The sequence below is a fragment of the Anastrepha obliqua genome, chromosome 6 (assembly GCF_027943255.1).
Source record: "Anastrepha obliqua isolate idAnaObli1 chromosome 6, idAnaObli1_1.0, whole genome shotgun sequence".
In the NCBI taxonomy this organism is placed as follows: Eukaryota; Metazoa; Arthropoda; class Insecta; order Diptera; family Tephritidae; genus Anastrepha; species Anastrepha obliqua.
The window spans coordinates 68,463,240-68,488,007 of NC_072897.1; the positions used below are offsets into that span (position 1 = coordinate 68,463,240).

The 24,768-nt window shown below is 35.9% G+C and overlaps 1 protein-coding gene across 3 annotated transcripts in view; it reads left to right on the top strand.

The window, feature by feature from the left end:
* Positions 1–6,507: 6,507 nt before the first annotated feature.
* The window catches only part of LOC129250019 (sialin), an 85,189-nt gene continuing 66,928 nt past the window's right edge, over positions 6,508–24,768 (top strand). Inside the window, exons 1-2 of one of the 3 annotated variants that reach the window (XM_054889665.1) lie at positions 6,508–6,620; positions 13,987–14,358. In XM_054889665.1, coding sequence (XP_054745640.1) covers positions 14,232–14,358 — 127 coding nt within the window. In that variant the 5' untranslated portion in view covers positions 6,508–6,620; positions 13,987–14,231. Of the gene's footprint in view, positions 6,621–13,309; positions 13,425–13,471; positions 13,696–13,986; positions 14,359–24,768 lie in introns of those variants that run through there. The other 2 variants (XM_054889666.1, XM_054889667.1) reach the window with 2 other exon arrangements.

Genomic DNA, 24,768 nt, shown 5'->3' on the forward strand with positions numbered 1-24,768 from the left:
CACTTTGGAAGCGTCGAAACCACTCTTTACAAGTTTTATTTGATGGGGCGTGATTATCGTAAATATTGATCAATATACAACACGTTTCAGCGGCACTTTTCTTTAAAAGGTAATAATGAATCAAGACTTCTGGTATGGTCTCAAATTATTCTAAACATCTTGACAATTACAATTAAAATGCCCAATGGTAACTACTACAAAAAAATTTGCAATCTTTCCACGACGAGTATACTCGTCAAACACAGTTAACTGTTTAAACGAAAATCTTCTTAAAACTCTTCCATTTGACACGCAATTAACTGATGAATTAAGTTAAATTTCACTTGTCCAATGCTTACTCTTTTTTAGAACTTAAAATATATGTATACCAAATGTTAGTCAGAGTTATAAGCGATTCCAGGGCCAATTTTCATCTAAATCTGTCTAACCGTTACGGAGTGAAGAGAAATCCTTCATGGTATCGGCTTTATGTATGTAGGAATGTGAAATGGTGCAAGCACCAATCAGCACATTTTGCGAGGCGGAGACAACATTACTTTCTCCTAGTAATAACGAGTGTAAATTGTCATAAACCTTAAACCAATTTTAGGAGGTTTTTTTTCTAGTAAATTTCACCAATTTTGGGGTTTTAGCATCTTCAATAAAACGCAAAATCATTTTTAATTATCAAATTTTGTTTCGTCGCCTTCAAAATAGGCTCCATTCGAAGCAATACATATATACCAACGATTAGTCCAATCGTCAAAGCACCATTTAAATAAGTTTGAAGAGATCTTCTTCAGCTTCATCAGCGAATTCTCCTTAATGGGCTCTATCGACTCAAAGCGGCGCCCAAATGTTAGTCAGACTTATAAGCGATTCAAGGACCAAATTTCATCTAAATCTGTCTAACCGTTACGGAGTGAAGATAAATTGTCATAAACCTTAAACCAATTTTAGAAGGTTTTTTGTTAGTAAATTTCACCAATTTTGGGGTTTTAGCATCTTCAATAAAACGCAAAATCATTTTTAATTATCAAATTTTGTTTCGTCGCCTTCAAAATAGGCTCCATTCGAAGCAATACATATATACCAACGATTAGTCCAGTCGTCAAAGCACCATTTAAACAAGTTTGAAGAGATCTTCTTCAGCTTCTTCAGCGAATTCTCCTTAATTGGCTCTATCGACTCAAAGCGGCGTCTAAATGTTAGTCAGACTTATAAGCGATTCAAGGACCAAATTTCATCTAAATCTGTCTAACCGTTACGGAGTGAAGATAAATCCTTCATGGTATCGGCTTTGAGTATTTAAATTGTCATAAACCTTAAACCAATTTTAGGAGGTTTTTTGTTAGTAAATTTCACTAATTTTTGGAGTTTTAGCATCTTCAATAAAACGCAAAATAATTGTTTAATTATCAAATTTTTTTTCGCAGACTTCAAAATAGGCTCCATTTGAACCAATACATATATGCCAACGATTAGTCCAGTCATCAAAGCACCTTTTAAACAAGTTTGAAGAGATCTTCTTCAGCTTCTTCAGCGAATTCTCCTTAATGGGATCTATCGACTCAAAGCGGCGTCCGCGGAGTGGCAATTTAAGTTTTGGGAAAAGAAAAAAGTCACAAGGGGCTAAATTTGGTGTATACGGGGGTTGTTCGATGATATTAGTCGAGTTTTTGGTCAAATGTTCACAATATGAGCCTTGTGAGACGGTGCGTTATCGTAGTGCAAGATCCTTGAGTTATCTTTCCATAAATTCAGCCGTTTCCTATGCACGTTCTCTCTCAAACGTCGCATAACTTCCAAATAGTATTCTTTATTTACCGTAGAACCTTTTAGAACGAATTCCGAGTGCACAACCGACTTTGACGTGGTTTTTTGGGTTTCGGCTCATGTGGATAGCGCAATTCAGCCGCCTGTTCACTGGTTTGTATGTCAAACTCATATACTCACGTCTCATCACCTGTTAAGATGCGCTGGATAAACGTTGGGTCCGAATTCACTTGCTCAATCTTCAGCGACCTTCTTCCGATGAATTTTTTGAAAGAAATTAAACTCTCTTGGAACGAGTCGAGCAGCCACGCGTCTCATGCCCAATTCATGGTGTAAAATGTTGCGAATTGATTCGTGAGACACGCTAAGGTCACGAGCTATCTTCCTCAAACTTAAATGATGGTTTTCCAGCACCATTTCCTTGACTTTGTCGACGTTTTCATCCGTTGAAGACGTTGATGGGCGACCAGATCGGGCCAAATCTTCCACGACTTCTCGATCCTCTGCAAAAGCCTTATTCCTCTCGTAGACCTGTGTTTTTGATAAAGCACACTTGCCATAGGATTTTCGCAACATTTTCAACGAAATCCCGTTCAAAACACAAAATTTAAGCCAAATTCTTTCTTAGATATTTTTATCTATAGAGAAAATCGCAGAGCATACCTTCGGTTGACTGATATACACTTGCCCCACAAAGTGCGTTCACCCGAATAACCTTTCTTAAATTTATTAAAAACAAAATAGAATATTGTGATTAAATTGAAATCTTTACAATTTGTTTATTCACTACATTCCCAGCTTTTAAAGGCAAAACAAAAACAAGATTCCTTACTTCACTTTTTAGATAGCGGGAAAATAATTTCAGCAGCATGTATGTATATGTGGCACCAAAAAGTCTGCGTTCAGCCTGTTTATTTTAATGATACCGTTAATTTTAAGATATTTTTTCTTGTTTACATTAATTTTTGATTGCGCATTACTTCGACTGAATGTTTACAAAGCTTAGTTGAACCTTTTATTTATAACTGGAGATAATTAAAGAACATGCAAGGAAAGGGAAAAGAAATAAGGGTTTCTGAGAGGGAAATAATTACAAAAATGTGGAAAGACGGAAAAAGTTTCCAAAATATTGGAAAATCTATTGGGAGAACGTATTCCTCTATTCAGCGAGCTGTAACAAATTTTCGGCAAACTGGAATTTTTACATCTAAGCCCAGGTCAGGGCGTCCGAAAAAATTATCGACCCGGGAAGAGCGTTCTATAATCAACTTGGCAAAGGTTAACCCCCGGATTACATCCTCAAAATTAGTTGAAAAAATAAATCAAACATTTAAAAAAAGTATTTGCGCTGAAACTGCCAGAAAAGTTCTACGTCAAGCTGGATACCATGGTAGAGTCGCCCGAAAAAGCCTTTCATTTCTCTTGTGAACAGACGTAAACGCATTCAGTTTGCTAATGAGTACATAAATACGCCTCCCGAGTTCTGGAAAAAAGTATATTAATATTTTCAGACGAAAGTAAATTTTGTATATTCGGAATAAAAGGCCGTCAAATTGTTTGGCGAAAACCTGGAACTGCTCTTGAAAAGCAAAATCTTGTTGGCTCGGTTAAGCACGGAGGTGGCGGGGTTATGGTTTGGGGCTGCATGGTGGCAAATGGGGTGGTTCAGTTAGAATTTATTGACTCGACGATGGATAAATGGGGATACTTGAACATATTAAAACGGAATTTAAAGCAAAGTGCAGAAAATCTCGGCTTATCAAGAACATTTTGGTTTCAACAAGATAACGACGCGAAACACACAACCGAGATCGTTAAGCTTTGGCTCTCGTACAACGCCCCAAAACAGCTTAAAACCCCGCCACAGTGCCCAGATCTTAACCCCATCGAGCATCTGTGGGATCTATTGGAAAAAAGAATTCGTCAGCAAGTGATCACTAGTAAAGAGGTTTTGCGGAGTGTCATGCAGGCAGAATGGAGGAAGATAACAGTAGAGGAAACAGAGAAACTAATATAGTAAGTTCAATGCCAAATAGGCTGAGTGAAGTCCTGAAGCAACGTGGATATCCAACTAAATATTAGATTAAATTTTTGCATATAGCATATCATGTTTTTGTATTAGACTTTAAGACTGAACACAGACTTTATGGTCGCTTTATTTACTTGTTACAGCCATTATTCACCGTTATCTAAACACTAATGTGAGGAATCTTGAAATTTATTTTTGTCTTTGAAACTTAAACATATAATAAACATATTAATATATACAAATTTATAAAAATTATAAAATCAGGTTGTGTGTTTCATTCACTAAAAAGTTATTGTAGGGTGAACGCAGACTTTGTGGGGCATGTGTAGTTAAATGCCAAAAACAAGCTAATTGACAGATCACGCTCAAACTGTATAGAGGACAATTCTTTTACATTCCAACAAAAAAATTGTAGACATTTGTGTAACGCGTACATTTTAAATGAACAATTGCCGATATTTTTTTGGCTGAATGTATTAAAAAAATATATTTGTTTTTAATTTTTTCATTAGACCTTTGATATTTCTAGGCTCATCAGAATTATCTTTATAAAAGTATATCTTGTTAAGGATAAAAATGTGTTTTAACAAATTTTTTATCACAATTACTTTTATATACACAGCGTGGAAATGAAATGGTGAGTACAAATAACTTGTAATTTGAGGGGATGTACTGTCCTGTTCACTTAACACTTTGGTGACCGGTGACGAGTTAACTCGTCATTGCACTTGCATTATCTATTTCACTTTTTGACACCCAGGGCGATATAGAATATTGCAAACACTTGGCGTATCGGGTTTAGTCGTGTCCGCTCTATAACAAAAAAATTACTTTTCTTAGTATTTCGATTTCTATCACAATTTGAGTCAAATTTCAAGAATTTCAACCATGACGGAACGTATCGGCGAAGAACTTTTTAATGAATTATACGCGGATAGTTTATCTGATTGTCCGAGTGATTTCGAAATAAATTGTAGTGATTCCGAAAGTGATGAATCTACATTATACCACCAAAACGACAAAAAAGAAATGCTATAGAATCCGATAGTGAAAGAATGTTTTACTTTCATATTCAATTACAAAAAAATAGCCGGTGACATGGCATAGTTTCTGTGTAAAATTGCCGGTCAGCAAAGTGTTAATTAGGGCAATCATTTTATGGAAGAAAGTTGTTATTAAGGTAACCTGTAATACTGTGCTTGATTTATTGGTTCACTTGAATAGAGGCACTAATCAAATAAGAAAAAATAATAACAAATATAGCAAATGGTTTTTTTTTACATTTATTATTTAAAGCTTAATAGTTTGTGCTGCTACCATGCTTATAAATTACTTCGTAAATACGTTGAATAAATTTGTACAAATTCTACAGATAACCTAAGTTTCAGACCAGGTTGTTTTAATGATTCGGTAGGGTGGCCATGCTAAAGTTTTAACGTTTTGGGACGCCTTCCAAGTCTTGACCACACTAGAAGTAGGTACAGGTGCATTATCCTGTTGAAAGATCTAGTTAATAGGTCCAAATGTTGTTGAACCTTTCTGCCTTCGCATTTTAAATAAGAAGTTTTCGACCAAACAAAATGAATGCTTTAAAAACCGATCCCTTTCAACATCTTTAATTCGCAAATAATGTAGGTAAACTGAGTGCCTGTATTCAAGTGAACCAATAAATCAAGCACAATGTTTCAACTGCTGAAGTTTTGGTGTTAGGTGAAATAATATTTTGATGCACGTTCATTTTCGAACAAATTACAGTCTTCACTTGAATTATCAGAAAACCTTGTGTTACTAGATCAAATACGGTTACTCTTCGTTCGGTTTGCAAACGGAAGTAATATACGAATGCGCTTCTCTGGTACAGTATTTTGCACTGATTTTTCACCGTTCGCTGTACGTATTTGAATATAACTCGTAAAGTTATAGAAATCTCAGGCTCAGCTATTAATGCAAAAATTTTAAAAAATCTGAAGGTTGGTGTTTTTCAAAAATAACAGAAAAAATGTGTCCCATAAATTTTGAACAAAACAAAATCCTAAAACATTAAAAAAAAAATTTTACGCTAAAAATAATCCAATATATTTCATTTAAAAAATATATCAAAATATTAAAAAATCTTAAAGTTATTATTTTATTCAATTTGTTCAATTTACTTTTTATTATACTCAAGCCTACAAGTAATATCAATAGAAAAATTTGCGATAATGTCCAAAGTACTTGGATCACTTGTGTATGTATATGGAATCGCTCGCATAGTGGGGTCAAAGAAATAGTGATATCCCACACACATCACATAACGTATTATTACGCGGAAATTCTTTAATATTTTTGTTTTATTAATAAACAAAATAAAATATGCCTACAGAGGGTATAATAAATGTCAACATAATCAACAACTAAAATGTAACTATATGTAAATATAAATAATTAAATAAATATTATAACAAGTGTCTAACGCTTAAAAGTATATGCTTAAAAGTAATAATCGTTAAGTTGTTAATTGTTATGCAACTAACATATAATTTTCGCATCTCATATTAATATAATTAGAATTAAAATCTGTATAAATAAAAAAGTGAAATACTATACTATACATGGGATGGTTGAAGCTAGCAATATATGTATGTATATATAAATGTACGTGTAAATATATAGTCGGTTCGAAAAGAACGTAACAGTAATAATTTATTTAGGTTGAAATATCGTTGCCGTAACATTGTGTGCAATAAAAGTAATACATTGGTTAAGATCTCATATCATTGTAGCATCACGCGATCAATAGAAAGGTTATTTGTCTCGGTGAAATCAGTTAACTCTCAGCATTCGTTAAGTGAGATTAGTAAGTAGTTATTTAGTGCTTAAGTGAATTAATAGACAAAGAGACAGTTTCAGGAAGCATAAAAAATATATAAAAATGAGCTAATACTGGATTTACTTCGCTGCACCCATCTTTATCCCAATGTACTTAGTTTACCAAGTTTGGAAAATTTAATCATGATCGGAACAAGTAAAATTAAAGTCGCTACGTTCTCTGTATATATAATAACGTCGAAACAGAAACTTACGACGTCTTTACAATAGTGCCTTTGATTGTTTTTTGGTGTGAAAATAGTTTTCTCATATAGCCATAAATTAACCGCACTGTAGACTATTTCGCCTTTTTTCAAGCAGCTGTCACATTCCATCGATTGATTGAAAAGTCAACTGTAACATTCATTTAACCCTCTGTATGGCACATTATATAAGTATTTATTAAATCAAATATATATTAGTGTCTTTACAAAGAGCAGCCGAGTTTTCTCCGTCATGGCTGTTACTAATTATTAAGACTAGAAGAATTTATTACAATGATCCGATTAAGGTCAAATATGCATTTCTTTTTCTTATTCTTCTTAATTATCGCGATAACCGCTTACGCGATTTTGGCCGAGTTTAACGAAGCGCGCCAGTCGTTTCTTTATCGTGCTGACCGGCGCCAGTTGGACATACCAAGTAAAGCCAAGTCCTTCTCCACCTGATCTTTCCAACGCAGAGGAGGTCTTCCTCTGCTACCACCAGCTATAGGGTGTTTTTTTTAGAGGTTAGGTTTTCAAGATGAAATAAAACGTATATAATTTAATGTTATGGCCAAAAATTTAGCTTTATTATAAAGATAAGGGTTTGCCATTATGTTTTAAAATGATTTCGGGCAAGTGGCCGCCGCGGCTGGCTCGAATAAATTCCAGCCGAAAGGCCCAATTTTCGACCACTTTTTGCAGCAATTGGGGCCGTATGTCAGCAATAACGCGCGGAATATTCTCTTCCAAGACGTCAATCGTCTCGGGCTTATCTGCGTAGACAAGCGACTTCACATAGCCCCACAAGGAATAGTCCAGCGGTGTTATATCGCACGATCTTGGAGGCCACGCCACAGGTCCACGTCGCGCGAACCGAACCATTATTTTCGTAATAAATTTGCACGATTTGCAAACGTTGTTCAGGTGTAAGTCTATTCATTATGAAATGGAAAACCAAACTGAGCATAAATCAAGTGACAGCTGTCAAAAAGACCATCTACGAAAAAAGTAGTGCCAACTTGAAAACCTAACCTCTAAAAAAAACACCCTTTAGTACCGCATCGAATACTTTCAGAGCCGGATCATTTGTATCCATTCGGACGACATAACCCAGCCAGCATAGCCACTTATCTCTTTATTCACAGTTATTTTTTCATTTTAAATAGATAATGAATTTTGCATGAATAATATTCCTTTAAAAAAGAAGCGCTGTCATAATAAGAAAATCAAAAAAATTTTAAGTTTTAATAATAAATACCTCCAGAAATTAAAAGCAACTACTAATCAGTAATTGTTTGTAAAATACAAACATTTTCAAAAGAAATTTATGTCCTTAGATAATCTGCTTTTCAAAAACTATATACTTAACATTGAGCGGAACATCAAAACTAATCCGATTTGATTTTGGAATTTTGTCAAAACTAAAACTAGAGTTCGAGTATACCTGCTTCGATGATGTTGGATGATAAATTTTGCAAATACATCTAATTTATATGCAGACTGTTTTATGTCAAAGTATGTGTCGGCTGATTATGCGCCCCCTGACCTTTCTTCATTCATCCATTTATAAATTTTGGCAATTTGCACATCTCATCTGATAACATTTTCAAGAGGGTGTTTCTCTCAGTCTCTCTGACAGTCATTCAGCTATCCTGCTCAAGAATTATCCAGCGTTGGCAATTCCTTTTGAGATTGTTTTTAACAAATTTTTGTCTATGGGAACTTTTTTAAAAGAATGGAAATTTACAATCATTTAAAAAGCGGAAGAAAAAATGATGTTGGCAATTATAGACCGATTTCCAAGCTGTCATGCATCTCTAAACTCTTGGAATGCATTGTAGAGAATACAAGTAGTTGCTTAATATTGTATTTACATGAATTGTTGCCAAATTTGGCATATTTTTCTTTAAATTTTCGTCTAATCTGTATGGTAATTTGTACTGTAGATTAATAAAATAAATAAATAAATTCACGAAGTAGTGCACAAACAATAGGTGCATTACTCTCAGATTTAGGTTTAAAGTTTCCCCCCATAAAAAGAGATAAATGGGTTTTGTGAACCGTTACCTAAAACTGGACAAGTAATAATAATATATAATATAAAGGGTTTTCCAATAACAGGTGTTCAAATTTACCAGAGACAACAATAACAACATCATCGGCGTAAGCTAAAACCTTACAGCCCACCGATTCCAGTATTAACAGAAGTTTATTTACAACTGTTGTGACGTAGAGATAAGATTTTTATCCATAGTTAGGCTTAAACGAAATTCTATCAACCTCTCTAAAGTTTTCAGTAGGACAAAAAGGATATCGGTCTTAAGTCTTTTGGGTGAGTTTCTATCAGCTTTTTGGAATGAAAACATTTTTGGCTTGTCTCCACTTAAGAGGTATACGAGGTGTGTTCAAAAAGTATCGCGAATGTTGTGTTTTTTCAAAAATTATTTATTCATTAACAACTATTTTGTCCCCTTCAAAGTAATCCCTAAGAGATATTATGCACTTGTGCCAACGTTTTTTCCAATCTTCGAAGCAATTCAAAAAATAATTTTTTTAATCTTGTTCAGCTCCTCCTCGGCATCGAGTCTTTATCTCGTCAATCGTAGCGTAGCGTCATTCTTTCATGGACCTCTTCGGTCTCGGGAACAAGAAAAAGTCACAGGGGCCAGATCTGGGGAATACGATGGCTGTGGCATCATTAGTGTGTTGTTTTTGGCCAAAAAATCGCCACAAATCCGAGCGTTTCTGGCGGATTGGTTCGCGCAAATTGCGCATAACTTGCAGGAAATACTCCTTATTGACCGTTTTACCCTGTGGAAAGAACTCGTGATGCACAACGCCCTGCAATCGAAGAAACCGGTAAGCAAAACTTTGACATTCGACCGAACTTGGCGCCCTTTTTTCGGTCTTGGTTCGTCTGGCAGCTTCCATTGAGTTGATTGAGCTTTGGTTTCCACGTCATAACCATAAACTCACGATTCGTCACCAGTTATGACCCTCTGGAGAAAATTTGGGTCGTCGCGGACATAGTCCAACATCTCATTAGCAATGTTCATGCGATGCTGCTTTTGGTCGAAACTAAGCAGTTTTGGTACGAATTTTGCGGCGACCCGTCTCATATCCAAATCATTGAAACAAATCGAATAGCACGAGCCAATCGAATTTTCTAGGTCCTTAGGAACTTCTCTAACGGTGATTCGACGATTGGTCAATACCATTTTCTTCACTTCATCAATTTTTTCGTCTGTTGTTGAAGTGCTCGGGCGTCCGGCACGCTTTTCATTCTTCTTCTGAGAGCAGAACTCGTCGGCATGAGTGAGATACATGAGTACCAAACATACCGCCACAAAAAATCGAAATTCGAATATACGTAACCTGCGAAAATTCAAAATTCGCAATACTTTACACCTCGTATGACCGTAAAGAAAACAACCTCTGAAGATTGTTGGTTGCCAGTGCGCTAGATATACAGCGGCCTTCTGCAGTTCCACTGGATGAATATCATCAGGACCCTGTGATTTAAAAGGTTTGAAACTTGCAATCACCCATAAGAGTCGGTCCTCAGATATAGCGTCTATTTTGACTTCACAACAGTATACTGTATCTTCCATGTCATGCCCAGTAATGTCTGAGAAGAGTGTTAAGTAAAAAGGTTGTAGTGAAAGTACCATCACTTTTCTGTAGCAGTTCCCAATTTTGAGGACTTCCCGCTAATATCTTACGAAGTCTGGAGGTCTCCGTTGCCCCATCGACTTCTTCGTAGAAGGATTTCCAAGATTGCCTTTGGGCATTTCTGATTTCCTTCTTATAGATTCTTAGAGTATCTTTACAGCCTTTCCAATCTTCTGCGAGACGTGTTTTCTTTGCCTCATTAAAAGCGCTTCTGCTTGTTCTTTGAAGCTCGTTTAGTTCAACCGTCCACCACTTAGGCTTGGAATTACCCCTCAGTCTTCTTATGGGACAGGCTGCACCTAAGGCCGCATTCATGTTGTTGTAATCTTTCAACTAAATTTTCTAGTCCTTCTAGTCCTAGTATCAGTGCTGCCCCCTATCACGTGATGCGCATTTACACCCGCACCAATAATTAGCTTTGCGCCAAGCTCTGCGCCTGCGCTACCAGATCTTTGAATATTAATCTCGGTAGCTCCTCATGGTCATGTGCGAGGTAACAGCACCAATAATTAGCTTTGCGCCAAGCTCTGCGCCTGCGCTACCAGATCTTTGAATATTAATCTCGGTAGCTCCTCATGGTCATGTGCGAGGTAACAGGAAGATAGCCACATCCGTTCATTTCCCGACTCCATGCTAATGGTCAATTGATCGGTGTCGCTGTAATTAGAGAGCATGAAAGCATTTATCCCTTTTCTTATTAGTACGCACGCTCTTGGATTACCTTTGTTGCGAGCATACATCAGTTTATATATTTGAGTCCTTAGTCCGCACACAAGTCCATGTGATACTCATGGTTCTTGAATCAGGACAATATGATGTCCACCTTTGGCCAGGTGGATTATGAGGTTGGCGGACGCAACCTTTGAGTGGTGAAGGTTAATTTGAAGAACCCGTAACATCATGGTTACTGGGCTTCCTCTCAACCACCGTTTTGTTAGGATCATCTGAATCTGAATCTGACGCCAGTAGTTCTTCCTCATCAGTGAGAGTAGTATCAAGTACACTTTCTAACAAGGAAGAGATACTGCCGTCAGCAGATGCCTTCCGTAGCGCTGTAGCAGTGTTAGGACTGGAGCCAGATTCCGCCGGGAGGCCTATCTCAGCTCCAACCGTGTCCCTTACGTTAGAGGTATTTTCCTTATTATAGACCCTTAATGTTATAGACGTCAGATCGCGTCAATGCGTCTACCGAGTCTTTGCAGACTACGGAAGTAGCGCTTCGGTTCTAACCCTTGGGATCGTCCGACTTTGTGACCTTCCAAGACGATGTAGTAAGCTCCGGATTACATACCCGAAGCATTTCAAGGATCGTTTGAGGGTCTGATGGCTCCGCTGGTAACCAGGATGTCATGCCTTGAAATTAACTCGAGTTTAGACACACTGGACCAGCATTCTCCTTCAGAATTTGGAAGAAAATCCACGAGAACCTGGCTTCCACTTTCTTCCAGTTGTCAGGCGAAATAGTGCCGTCAAGGTTGCTTTTGTCAACCACCGCCCATAGCTGCTGGCCTCTGACAGCATGTAGCTGGAGAAGTCTTGGTGCTTCGGGGCTTCTTCAACGTGCTGGGGTAGCTGGGTGGGTCGTTCGACAACTGACGTTTTGGGTTCGGTTCAGAACCCCGAGGGGACTTCTCCGTTACCCTTGTCGCCCAGCTAAAAAAGTGCTTCTGTTTGACAGATCACTCCCCCTCTGGATTCGTTCTTAGGCGCTCCAGTAGCCTGAAGGCAGCGTGTCTCTGCTTGTAGCCATGTCGTACAGGCTCTGCTACTGCGGAGGTATCAGTAGTTTCAGACTCAGTTTTACCACCTTTACCAGGGCTAGTCCCGGTATTGGTGATACAACAATTTGACTTCTTGGCTAGAGGTATATTGTTTGTACCGCCACTTCTGCTGTTGCCAGATTTGTCTTCAGCGCCAGCTTCTGCCGTACAAAATGGGCTAGCCGTAAAGGGCTTGGATGTACTGACACGTCCACTAGGCATGGTTATCCCAGCTTACGTCGTACTAATAGAAATCTGGCTTTATCCAGATTTGGGGGTGGAAGCTATAGCTTCTTTTGCATTTAAGGACTGCTTGCCCATAGAGGTTATTTTTTTTAGAGAATCCATCAGTTTCGTACGATCACCATCTACCGTGGCAGACATGGTGATCTTATAAAAAGGACGGGGAAACATACTGGTCGACCATGGCAGCGCCCCATACCACGGCAAGGTCATGGTTATACCACGAGGTGACCCGATATCGAGGTAGCTCCCTAGAAATACAGTCGGGAAAACCCCCTGACTGCAAACCACCCAATAGGGTTGCATGACACCTTGGGTTAGGGGGGGGCAAGAAGAGGAGATGATGGGATGGGATGGTGGCTTAGGAATAACAAGGGTTCTTTGTTTGTACGGTGATCTTCGTATGGTGATTGGATGGCCACCAATTTTGCCGTAAAGCGGATGCATGGCTAGCCAATTCCCTTATGGAGCCAACATGATGGTGCGACCGGCATGTTAGTAGTCGTAGAATCGCCCAGGAGCTGAAGATCGACCACAAAATAGTTTTAAACCATTTGTGCACAAATTTTACGCGAAAATAATGGATTTATTTTTCCTCTAACTATTATTTATACACCACTACTAGTTAAAATACTTTCGTAAGCAATTAATTCTGATTCCGTTTAGGTATAGTTAAGCTTATATGAAAAATAACAACTATTTTTAATCTTTACTGACTATGTACAAGGGGGGTTCAATAAGTACCCGTGTTAGAAATAAAGACATTTCTTCAAACATTTTATTTTTATTTTTCAATATAGTCTATTAGAAAGAAACATTTCTCTCAACGCTCGGTTGAATACGGGGGCTGCGGCAACAATAAACAACGCAATTCATGCAGTTTGGCGGCGACAACCCGGGATTAATGTGCTGGTACGTTATCGTGGTGAAACAACGCCTTCTTTTTCGCCAAATACAGCCGTGTCTCCTTCAATTTTTTGTGAAAGCGGTTCAATAACTCACTGTAGTATAGTCCAGTGATCGTTCTTCCTTTTTCTAAAAAATCCATGAGGATGACGCCGTTCGCATCCCAACTTTTGCAAGGTTAACTGGCAGACGGATCGGAACAAAATTTTACAAACGAACAGTTCTTATCAAACCGTGTGCATCTCAATTATTTCATTTAATCAGCTCAGGCTTCTAGGTAAGATTGTGGGCGTTTCCTACATTTGAAGCTTTTCTTTTCTAAACCCGTTTTCAATTGTTCTGAACTAATTAGTTCAAAACCAGAACTTACTGTACAGCGAAGAGGCAACTTTCGTAAAAAATGCAGCGTGGTGCATGCCCGTATGGAGATTTGCATAACGTTTCATTTCTAATATCTTCTAATTCTAAATATTTTGTGTGCAATAGCAAACAGTATTATTAAAAAAATATAACTGAATGTGTATGAAGACAATAAATATTTATTGTTGTTCTCTTTAATTTTTTGCAGGCGTTGTACAAAGGCACGGATTGTACCTGATAAATATTATAATGTAGTTTGGCATAAAATATTTAGTAGCATTAAATGTACTACAGTAATATTCGGTGATTAAACAGAGCTCTTCATCAACACTCAATGATAACACGAACTATTTTTTATATATAATATTGTATAATATACTCGTATGTATATGGCTGCATACATTCCGACAAAACGTTTCTATTCAATTTGGTGCTAAGGCGGATTTCACAATAATGTATAATTCACACTCAGAACATCGTGCATCAAAAGGTTATGCTGTTACCCAGGATTCAGCTGTTACTACTTCTGCTGAAGACGGTCGCCTTGAAAGGGAAACCAACTTTTGTCATCATCTTAATGGTAAGTTGCAACATTGAATAAGTAATAAGATAGAAGGCCCCTTATATTCGCCATATCCCCGCTTGCTATCTCTATGCTCAATTAACTTGACGAAAAATTTGCATGGCGAAAAGAAGAGGCCGAGAGTCACAATAACTCAATTTTTGGGAAACGGGCATATTGATGCGATCGGTCGGATAAAAAGAAAAGGTAGGGCATCACGACGAGCTGTAGAGGTGAGCAACAATGCTTTGCTCGAGAAAAGCAAAAAGAATGTGACATGAAGCATTCAGTCACAATCTCGAACAAATATTATCTCAAATATCGAACAAACATGTTGCGTGACCCATTTTTGCGAAGTATCACAATAATTCGGTATCATGTGGACTGAGCAGAAAGTTGAAAAATAGAGCATGATGTGGTGCAAATACAGCGCCTGTGGCTGCGATTTTTTGTTGCTTCACTGAATTACTCTATGATTGCTTTTACAAGATCCGTAGATGCTTGGCACCAGGTTCAAATCACGAGACCGGCATCGCCGTACATTCACTTTTTATTTTTTATTTTTATTTTATTTATTTGATACTTTTTTTTTTAATCTTCATAAAAATATAAACGTTGCTTTTAGTTATTAACCTAACCTAACTAACCTACATACATATACGTATGTACCATACATATATACATATACGTAGGTATCATACATACATATATATTGCGAATTTGGCAAATGGTGATAGTTTTGCTGTGGCGAGTGCGTGCCGGTGCATATATGTATGCCGACTTGTATGCACGTACATATGTATGGATTAGGGAATAATGTATGATTTTTGTATGTGCGTTTGTTTGTCTGCGTTCCCCTAAGAATGATGATATTTCGTATGTACGTGCCTATGCATACTTATCTACATATGTATTTATAAGGAGAAATATGCGAAAAGGTGAAAATTATGAAATTTCTTTAAATCTGAACTAGAAGAACTTGGAATTAAGAGACTCATACTTGATAAATGTGTTTGATCTACTACTAGCTGGCGAGTGTAGAGAACATATGATTCAATTATTAGACTTTTCGTCCTAGTGCTGCTACGGAAGCACTGCTCCTGGGCCGTTGAAAAAGTTCATTGGACCAGGTCGTATTTAACTCGAATTTCGAACCTTGTTCGTTCAATACTGTGGTAATATCATAATATTACTTACTCAATGTATAAAGATACGCAAATCATCGTGCCGAGTAATAAAGGCGACCAATGATGTGATGACCTAACCTAACCTAACACGCTCAATATAAACAGTGGGCAAAAATGAATGAATTTTGATAAACGAATTTTCCTTAGTGAGCTAGACTACGCTGAATCCTTGATATTCGGCATTCTTTTTTGATTTTTCATAATATAACTTATATATTTTCGATTAAATTAGTCTAAAATAGGGTAAACATTTTTTTTCCTGAAGCCTTTCAACAATCCCCATACGTCTATATTTCGGACAATAAAAGTTTTATTTGTGCCCTCGAAGAATACACAGTACAACATGTATAGGTATGTAAACATAGATACAGCAAACTACAGCAAAAAAAGCAGCAATGTGGTTTCAAAGTAAATTTCCAGCTTCACAGCTATATTATGTACTTATTTCGTACATCTCTAGGCAATATTGAAGTTGCTGAAAGCTTTGAGATATTTAAAACTTTAGTCCTTGATATATGTTCCCAACATGTTCCAATTTTTAAGCGTGTAAATTATAAGATTCCTTGGTGCACGAAAGAACTTAAACATCATAAAAATTTGAGAAATAAGTTTTTTAAGAAGTTCAAGTTAACTAACGAAACCCGTTATTATGATTTTTTTATCCTCCACAGGAATAAGTTTCGTACTTTAAATAAGTCTTTGTATAAGGAATTAATTCACAAATTTGAGCTTAATATAAAAAGTAATCCGAAGAATTTTTGGCGATATATTAAATCGATTAAAAATGCTCTTCTATTCCTAATTCTGTTTTTTATAGGGACGTAACTGCCTGCTATGTCAGCGATGCAGCGAATTTATTTGTTGATTTCTTTTCATCCAACTTCGTGTCTGATGAAGATATTCAGAAAGAACATTTGGCAGTCATTCGCCATAATTTCTTGGGGAAAGTGTCTTCTTCAGTTGACTTTGGTTCACTTGTTCTATCAAATGGTGATGTCATTGAGGGATTGTTAAAGATTAAAAACTCGGCTCATTCGGATGCAGACGGGCTTTCTGTAACTTTGTTTAAAAATTGTCGCTCTTTGGTTCAACCTCATAAACTAATTTTTAACAAATCCTTGGCCGAAGGAATATTTATCGACGATTAGAAGCTGACTTCAATCACTCCTATTTTTCAAAAGCGGTAATAAAAGCGATATTGTAAATTACAGACCAATTTCCAAATTATCTGCTGTATCTTAACTCTTTGAATGCGTTGTTAAATACAAGTTATATTTTAGTGTTAAACGTCCAATTAGTCCACGTCAGCATGGTTTTGTAGCTGCAAGATCTACCTTATCTAACTTATCCGTTTTTTCTGATGATTGCCACGCAGGCTTCCAGAATGGTTTCCAAACTGACGCGATATACACGGATTTCTCTAAAGCCTTTGATAAAATCTCCCATACGATTTTAGTAACTAAATTGGCTTGTCTCGGTTTTCATTCTACTTTCCTTGATTGGATTCGGTCCTATTTAATAAAGAGATGCTGCTCTGTAGTTATCAATGGTGTTTCTTCGAAACACTACACTGCCACCTCTGGTGTACCTCAGGGTAGTATTTTAGGGCCTTTGTTATTTGTTTTGTTTATTAATGATATTTATTCGTGTTTTTCCTTCGCTAATTTTCTTCTCTATGCTGATGATCTAAAAGTGTACGCGGAAATAAGAAATTCTAGTGATTCAGCCGCCCTACAGTCCGAGGTGAATAATTTATTTTCCTGGTGCCTTATAAATCGTCTATTTCTTAATATTGAAAAATGTCATAAACAGCACCTCTTATCATATCAATTATACATATCTTGCTTCGTCTGAAGTGATAAAAGATTTAGGGGTTTTCTTTGATTCACAGCTTAATTTTATCACGCACCTAAATTATGCCGTTTCCAATTCTCTTGCTATGCTCGCTTTTGTTAGACGTCACTCATCGCACTTAACTGATCCATATACTCCTAAGATTTTATACTCTGCGTTTGTTCGGTCCAAATTAGATTATGCCTCTTTTATTTGGAGACCTTATCATGCAGTTCATATAAATCGAGTGGAGAGGGTTCAAAAAATCTTTGTGCGTTTCTATTTCTCAGACCCCAAACCATCATACGACTCACGCTGTCGTTTGATTAGTCTCTGTCCATTAAGTGACAGAGGTACGTTTCAGGCAGTTTCTTTTATTTTCGATCTCGTTAATGGGCTAATTGACTGCCCGTTTCTTCTAGAAAGAATACATTTTAATGTTCCTTGCAGGAACTTTCGCCGTGTCAAAATTTTTCATGTTGGCGTTAGGAGGACATTATATAGTGCCAAAGCGCCTCTTGTTAGAACGCTGTCTGACATTAACTTTCTCGCCTCCCTTTTGGATCTAGACTTTTCCAGGGCGAAACATGTATTTAATACCCAATTAAAAAATTTCTTCCTTTATAAGAATTCTAAATAATTACCTAGTATATTTTGTTAATTTAGTTTCCTAAGCTTTAATTTTGTTAATTACTTCTATATAAATACTCTTAGTTCTATGTAGTCTGTAAGAAACTTTGTATTTCTTGACTTACTAAAATGAATAATCCTCCTCTGTAAGTTATAAGAAATTTTATCTTTTTCTTTTGCTCATTTCAATTGAAGCTAGTTAATTACAAGTTTAATTTTACTTTGATTAATTAATTTAGCATTAATCTGTTTTCATAGTCTGTAAGAAATACTGTATTTTTTAGACTATTAATTGAATTAAATAAATACATATTTTATTATTGGGTAATCCCATACGTTAAGATATATCTTAATTAAGTACACTGGATCACAAATTTCAACTTTTTTTCTGCACCAGAGACGCTGTTGTGAAATTCATATGGAAAACCACCGTCTGATTCCGAAAATCAAGGTTATTTTTTATTCTATGGTAACGTTTTTGAGATATTTACGAATTACCGTTATTTCAAAAAAAAAAAAAAAATTCGGCCCACTTAATCATATATATCTCGAAAACGAATTGAGCGACTCCAAATCCGTTTAAAGCTTTTAAAAGATAATAAAATTTGCTATAAACTGTGTGTAAAACACTTTTTGCTAGGCCCTGCAGATTCAAAGATAACGAACTATAATAACGGATTTTTTAAATTTTTTTTGTAAAAATATAAAAAAATTTGTACTTTGAGAGAAAGGAAAACTTTTTCCTTTTTCGTGTATTTTTTGTTTTCACTCTAAGTTCTGATTTATTACAAAAAAAAAACTTTGATTCAACAAAATCGATGAACTAATACAAAAGTTACAAACATTCAAGTAAATATATCCATTTAATACTTAAGTACCCTACTGGTAATATGTGTTAGTATTCGCATATCAGTTAGTTACAGGTAGATTTTGGAAGGGTTATAAAAAAAACAAAAAAATAAATAATTGGCGCGTACACTTCTGTTAGGTGTTTGGCCGAGCTCCTCCTCCTATTTGTGGTGTGCGTCTTGGTGTTGTTCCACAAATGGAGGGGCCTACAGTTTCAAGCCGACTCCGAACGGCAGATATTTTTATGAGGAGCTTTTTCATGGCAGAAATACACTCGGAGGTTTGCCATTGCCTGCCGAGGGGCGACCGCTATTAGAAAAATGTTTTTATTAATTTTGCTTTCACCGAGATTCGAACCAACGACCTCTCAGTGAATTCCGAATGGTGATCACGCACCAATCCATTCGGCTACGGCGGCCGCGGAAGGGTTATTAGATACAAAAAATGGTTAGTGTCGTTATCTCAAACACAGATACATTTCAAGCAAGATCATATGTTTAAGGCAGGTAGTGTTTTCTATGTATAACTAGGGAACCTTTTTGTATAGGTAGGCTTGCATTTTTAGTTGATCTATGTTAGTATAAATAATAGTACATGTGCCTTGTTCCTTCATAATTTCTGCAAGGATCGCCGGATACTGTTCACTTTATAATTGCAGTTTATAATCCGTCATTTACTTAAAAATATAATATGAATAAAAGGGCGCGAGAGTTTGAGTGTAAAAATGATCCAGATATGTTCTGTTTCATCTGCGGGGAATTTATCGTTAAAAGGATGCGACGTGTGTTTTCAAATCCTTTGAAATTTGCATACCATAAGTGTTATGGAATTGAGCCTAGAAACAATGAAAAACCATGGACACCGAATACTGTGTGCACCACATGTCGAGTCGAATTGATATTTTCGGAAACCGGAACCAAAAGGTACATCGTAAAAATTAGGAGTTTGCTCTCTTTTAATGCATATCTGACTAATTTCTTAAACTCTCTATTTAGGCGACATATGAAATTTATTACACCAATGAAGTGGAGGGAACCAACTTGCCATTCAACGGACTGCTATATTTGTACTACAAAAGTATTTGGGGTTGGAAAGTCAAGAAAAGTAACCTATGCGAGCGTATCTACAGTGTCATTACCAGAACTAAATTCAACGGAAGCTACATTGCCAGAATCAAATTTAACTTTAGTTCCGGCTCCAGTTTCATTGTCAACAGCAGTATCTGATTACGCGGCATCATGTTGTACTGAATTGCAAACGGAAAACGAAAGAAAACCTTTGTCACATGCACAACTCAATGATTGGATAAGGGATTTGGAATTGTCAAAAGAAAAGGCCGAGCTACACGCCTCTCGTATGCAACAATTTAAATTTGTTTCATCCGATGTTAAGGTAACATATTACAGGACTCGTCACGAACAATTCTCCCAGTACTATACGAAGAAGGACAGTGTTTGTTATTGCAAAAACATTGCTGGTCTATTTAAACAGTTTGGTGAACCATATGATTCAAAAGAGTGGCGATTGTTCATAGACGGCAATAAATTAAGTTTAAAGGCCGTATTATTGCATATTGGCAACCAAAAGCCATCTATCCCGATCGCGCATGCAGTAAATACGAAGGAAACATATGAGACAATGCAAAAATTGCTTAAATTAATTAAATACGAAGAACATGATTGGAAAATATGTGCCGATCTAAAAGTCGTTGGAATGCTATGTGATCTACAATCTGGATACACAAAATACTGTTGCTTTCTATGCAAATGGGATAGCCGAGCACGTCAAGACCACTACATCATAAAGGATTGGACAGAACGAATCGAGTTTCAAGTTGGGGTGGATAATATAAAATATTCCCCACTTATAAAGAAGGAAAAAATAATTCTACCCCCGTTCCACATCAAACTCGGCCTTATCAAAAACTTTGTCAAGGCTTTGGACAAAGAAAGCGAAGCTTTTCATTATTTGAAAACAATCTTTCCACAGATTTCAGAAGCAAAAATAAAGGAAGGGATTTTTGTGGGGCCGCAAATAAGGAAAATAATGGCCAATACCCACCTTAAAGAACTATTGTCACCAGTGGAGGCAGCGGCGTGGGACTCTTTTGAAAAGGTCGTTACTTCTTTTTTAGGCAAACACAAAAGTCCTAACTTCGAGCTGATAGTGAACGATTTAATCAATCTTTAATCGATGGGAAAATGTATCTATCAAAGGCAATGATAATGACTTTTGCTCGGTTTGCACAAATCATTTGCAATACTTTTTTTGAAATGTTTCCAATTTTTGCAATTCCGCCGTGCAAAACGGAATTATATAATCATTTTCTAAGGACGTGTTATATTTCGGAAATTGGGTCTCAAGCACACCTGAAAGTACCAACTGTCAATGAGCCTTCTGACTATGGCTGGGTAGAAATAGATAACAGATATGAATTCATGTGGTTTTCTTGTACTCAGTTACCAACATCCATTGATCAAATAACTCAATCAGAAGAAGGTAAGAATTTTTTTTAAATTTTATTCGTGTAACGTTAAACATGTATCCTAAATTATTTTTTGTATTTTTAAACAGATGACGATAATGAAGACATGGTGGAAAACAGCTCTGACAGCGACTCTGACAGTGAGTCAGAAAGAGAAGAAAGTGAGATGAGCAGAAGCGAAAATGAAAATGATTAAATTACCAAACATAATTAAATAACTTTTTGTATTAAATCTTAACCATTATTAATTTAAGTACTGAAAAATTATAAATTAGTTGATTTGCTTAACAAAATATTTATTTATTTCTATTCTTAAGAATCGGAAAGTTCCCATAAAAAATTTGATTTAATCGAAACATTGCCATAAAATTATACATTTCAGTTTTCACATTAAATGTAATGTTGAATAACTTCAAGTTCGCCATTTCCTCCCGAAAAAAAATGTTTGTGCGGATTTTTGAAATGATCCTGTAAGTAATAAAACAAATCAGCTGGCAGTATGTTGGGGGAAAACTCGTCAGCTGATACATTTACTTACCTATAAATGTTTCGGACTAGCTCCTACGTTACACCTTCAGGGCATCAGCTGACGCACATTCCACCTACATATAGCCAGCTGACTTATTTATTTATTAAAAACAATACATAAACTATCATCTGATAAATTTTCGTTTGGAAGGAAATCACTGAAAAAATATTTTTTTTTTCATATTCGTGTGACCAGCTGACGTATAATCCACCACTTTATAATCAGCTGACAATTTTATTTCTTCAAAATATTAGTCTAACTTTAATTTGATCAATGTTTTGATCGGGAGGAAATGACTAAAAATATTTTTTTTTACGTGCGAGGGTGGCTATAACTGCTCAACCCACCCTCGGAGCCGCAGCTGACGTTCACAACGCTTCATAATGCAACTATCTGAGGCATTTTACGAATTATCGACTGAGAGGAAATGACTGACAAAAATTAGCACCTGGCTCACGGACTATTTGTTTGTACTGGCTTTGTCCCGAAGAGCCATCAAAACCGTACTTAACGATCAACTCAAAATTTGACATCATTTCCGGTTTCAAAGTTTTCAAAACATCAGTTTGCGCAGAAAGAGTTCGTGCACAAGTGTAATCGAAAAGGGATTGTAGAGGGACTTCAGCGCACGTTTCTGTATTAGCTTTATTTTGCGGATAGCATGCAAGTTTTGCGTCTAACACTTTTCGTACGAAAAAGATGCATCATACATAGCTCGTAGCTCTGCAGTTTTCCGTCTTTTTGAGCGTTCACTTGACTGTTGAAATGATAGAATAGGACGACCCTGCCATACATCTGTTATTTTCTGGCGACGTTAAGCAGGACTGTCAGGACAAGCTTTTTGTCAAAAATGGTCAATCATCAATTCAGTAAGTTGCAACACACGATTGTATGTACATATAAATTATGCTTATTTGTTCATAATACCTTTATTGTGATAGTTTTTTCGAGCCATCTCGCGTTTTTTTTGCAAAAATCGCAAGTCAGCAGTCATTCCACTTTTGTCTCATTTTAATGAGCGTCAACCTCAATGCCTCTACTGTGTTTTGATCGATTTTATGATGTCCCCGCTTTTCTTCGATTGCTTTTTTATGCAAAATATCCAATTGTTCACTAAAAGTAAAGTGCAATTTTTTGAACAAGTAGTCAAATATGGCTTGTCGACTCCACACGAGATCGCTTGTTTCTGAAAAAAAATGGTCCTATAGAAACTTCTCGTGTTATGATCGGCTATGCACTTGACAATATAACAGGTTGCCCATGCATCACAATTACCGCGATACAGGCGCGGAATGCACTCTGTACCCACGCGCGACTAACGAGTCCGAGGGTTCCGTAAGCAAAAAAAATTACTTTTATTTATCAGTCCATTTTACAAAATGAATCCAACCTGTTCTAGAGCCCAGTTAAAACTGAAGCTAAAGCTACAAATGTAATACTTATAAACTAAAATATTATTTAGAAGTTCAGCTGACGTCTGTTGAAATAAGTATTGCAAAAAAAATAATAATTTATTAAATTGTTATTATTGCGGAAATATTGTTAAGTGAAAAAAAACAGTTTGTCAAACTTTGCAGTTTATTGACATTTGAGAATTATTTGTGAAAAAAAACAGTTTGTCGAACTTTGCAGTTTATTGACATTTGAGTTCATTAAATTGCTACTATTGCGAAATATTGTTAAATGTTGAAAATGCAGTTTGTTGACATTAAATTGCTACTATTGCGAAATATTGTTAAATAAAGAAAATGCAGTTTGTTGACATTTGGGTTCATTAAATTATTGTTCCCAATTAATGGGTAGGGAGTGTGTTGAGTTATTGGAATGGGTAGTTGACGTAACTCCTCCCCCCTTTGACTGAAAACTCTCCTGAGTTTTTCTAGTTATCTGTATTTCGTTATGTTTTGATTTTTTATATATGTAAAATATGACTACTGTACCTAGGGCTATTAAACTGAATGTCAACGCTAGGCTATTAAAAATGTAGTTTAGTTTTTTGTGAAATCTGATTTCTTCGATCTTTTGAATGTTTTCGATCTGATTCGATACTAATTCATCAAACGTTAGCTGAGATGTAATATTATTTAAATTAAAATTATTATTTATTAAAAAGTGTTGTTCAAACTTATCTTCAGAATTATAATACAGATCTCCATTTATTTCTAATTTACAACCGTTAAATGTTATTAGTTTATTTCCACTTAAATTGAACTGTCTATTATTACAACTACTATTAGCTATAGAATTTACATGATTTTTTATGATTATTAAGCCAGGTTGTATTTCTATAGTTTCTACTTGTTTGTTCTTTTTTCTTAAGCAATTATTTCTGAAAATACAAAGATTAGACTTTTTTAAATTGCTTCTTTTTACTTCATTATTAAAATCATAAATTGAATTGTTTATTCTTAGGATCTCTCTTTTTTCAAAAACAAGTTCTTCTTTGTTTTCATTAGGTATAGGTACAAAAATTGATCTTTTTACTTTTCTTATATCTTTAGGTATTTGTATTATAAAAATTATTTTATTTTCTTTATAATGTCCTGCACTTAATCTTGTATTTTGCATTTTGTAGAGATCGATGTTGTAACGAATTATTTCTTCACTTGTTTATACATTATTATTCATAGTATTTGTCTTTGTGGCTACAAGATTATTTTGTATGTGTTCAATATTGTCTAGCAGAATTTTAATTTTTAGCAATATATCCAGATATAGGAGCTTATTTTCTAATTCTTTGTCATTCTTGGATATTTGATTTAATTTTGAGGTAATCTGCGTTCTGTCACTTTCTATTGCGTCTTTTAGTTTTGAAATTGTTTTGTTAAATACATGGTTTATCCCTATGTTTCCGTTAAGGGTTTTTATTATTGCATGATTGTTGTTGTCAATTGCTAGTAAATGTCTTTCTATTT